General features: G+C 41.5%; 1 protein-coding gene across 1 annotated transcript in view; it reads right to left on the reverse strand.

Annotated features, from left to right (window-relative positions):
• Nucleotides 1–1,621, reverse strand: part of Taf2 (TATA-box binding protein associated factor 2) — a 56,084-nt gene that overhangs the window by 34,938 nt on the left and 19,525 nt on the right. The window contains 1 exon segment of the mRNA XM_021216227.2: nt 963–1,098. Within this exon segment, the coding sequence (XP_021071886.1) occupies nt 963–1,098 (136 nt within the window).

Raw genomic sequence — 1,621 nt, forward strand, 5'->3', positions numbered from 1 at the left:
AGGGAAGGGAAGGGAAGGGAAGGGAAGGGAAGGGAAGGGAAGGGAAGGGAAGGGAAGGGAAGGGAAGGGACAAGACAGAATCGGGAAGAAGGGAGAACAGAACAAAAAGCAAAAGGATATATGTTTACATGAGTAATCCATCTATCTTAATTCTACTATTTCATTTCCTATATTGCAACTACTTATACTAAAACTTTTAAATAGAGCAAAATTTAATAATGGCAATAAAGCAATGGGTCGCAGCATCTTCCTCTGGTGTTATGTAGAGCACCTGAGGCCAGGTGTGTGGCAAAGGAGTCCCTCCCTGTACGGAGGCCTTCAGAAGCCATTTTGTGAAGCTGTCAGTATGAACCCTGAGTTGTGTTGGAGACGCCACGATGCGGGAGGTGCCAGAGCCACGGACATCCACCAAGATGAGCTGCACTCACGGAGTGGAACGAGCTCAAGAGATGGAAGTGTGCTGAAGGCTGCAAAGCCGGAATGCAGAGCCAACTAAGTAAGTCCTTTAACACTGGGCGTGGAGCTAAGGGATTGCGAGTTTGTCCTGCTGGGTTTTGCTTCTGCTTTGGTCCAGCATTTCCTCACTATGCCTCCATTTCTCCTTTTTAGAATGGCAATGTGTATTATATGCAATTGTCTGTTAGAAGTACGCAATTTGCTTTTGATTTTACAGAGGGGTATAATTAAGAGACTGCCGTGAGTGAAGAGATTCTGGACATTGAATTTGCCTATGACAGACTTCTGAAGTTGGACTGGATATATTTAACATGATGATATGGCCACAAGACTATGGGAGACAGGGAGGAGGGTGTGGTGATGTAAATGAAATGTCCTGCATCGGTGTCAGGCATCTGAATACTTGGTCAACTGTTTGAGGATTAGGAGGTGTGTCCTTGCTGGCTTTGAGGTTTCAGAAGACTCCAGTCCTTTAATGTTGTTACGTTCTTAATGTTAGCACTTACTTGCAGCATAAATTCCATGCTGATTCTGTTTTCTATCAGTCTCATCACGAGGTGAGCTTTACACTGGAACATAGTGTAGTACTCCCAGGACAGTGTATGCGGATGCTTTATGGAAAAGTGGAGGTGAGATGCGGGGCTGAAAAAAAGAACAAAGCTGACTAGTTAAGAAAATAAGTAGAAAAGAGACTTTACATTTAACATAAACAATTAAGATGTTCATAATTCTCCATGATTCCAAATTGCAACATTAAATTTTACACAAGTACTTTTGTACAACAAATACCAAAAAGAAGTTTATGATTCTATACATAAAATAGGGTATCAAGTGTATCAAATTATACTCACAATCAATACATGTGTGGTGTTCCCTCCAACTTCAGTTTCACCCATACACATAAAATAAGTTTAAAGAGAGAAAACCCAAAGCCCAAGCCCGGGCGCAGCTCAGTGGATAATGTACGCAGGAATCCTTGGGCTGGATGCTGGGCACTAACAACATTATGACTGTTTTGTTAACACAAACCTTCATCAAACAGCTGCACACTGGAATATGGTATTTGGAGAAACCTGTATCCATGTTCCTAAGACATGATCTCAAAATACAATGGCTCAATAAATACTTGTATTCCTTTGGTTGTTTTTTGTTTGGTTGTTTTTTT

Source organism: Mus pahari, chromosome 17 (genome assembly GCF_900095145.1).
Source record: "Mus pahari chromosome 17, PAHARI_EIJ_v1.1, whole genome shotgun sequence".
Classification (NCBI taxonomy): domain Eukaryota; kingdom Metazoa; phylum Chordata; class Mammalia; order Rodentia; family Muridae; genus Mus; species Mus pahari.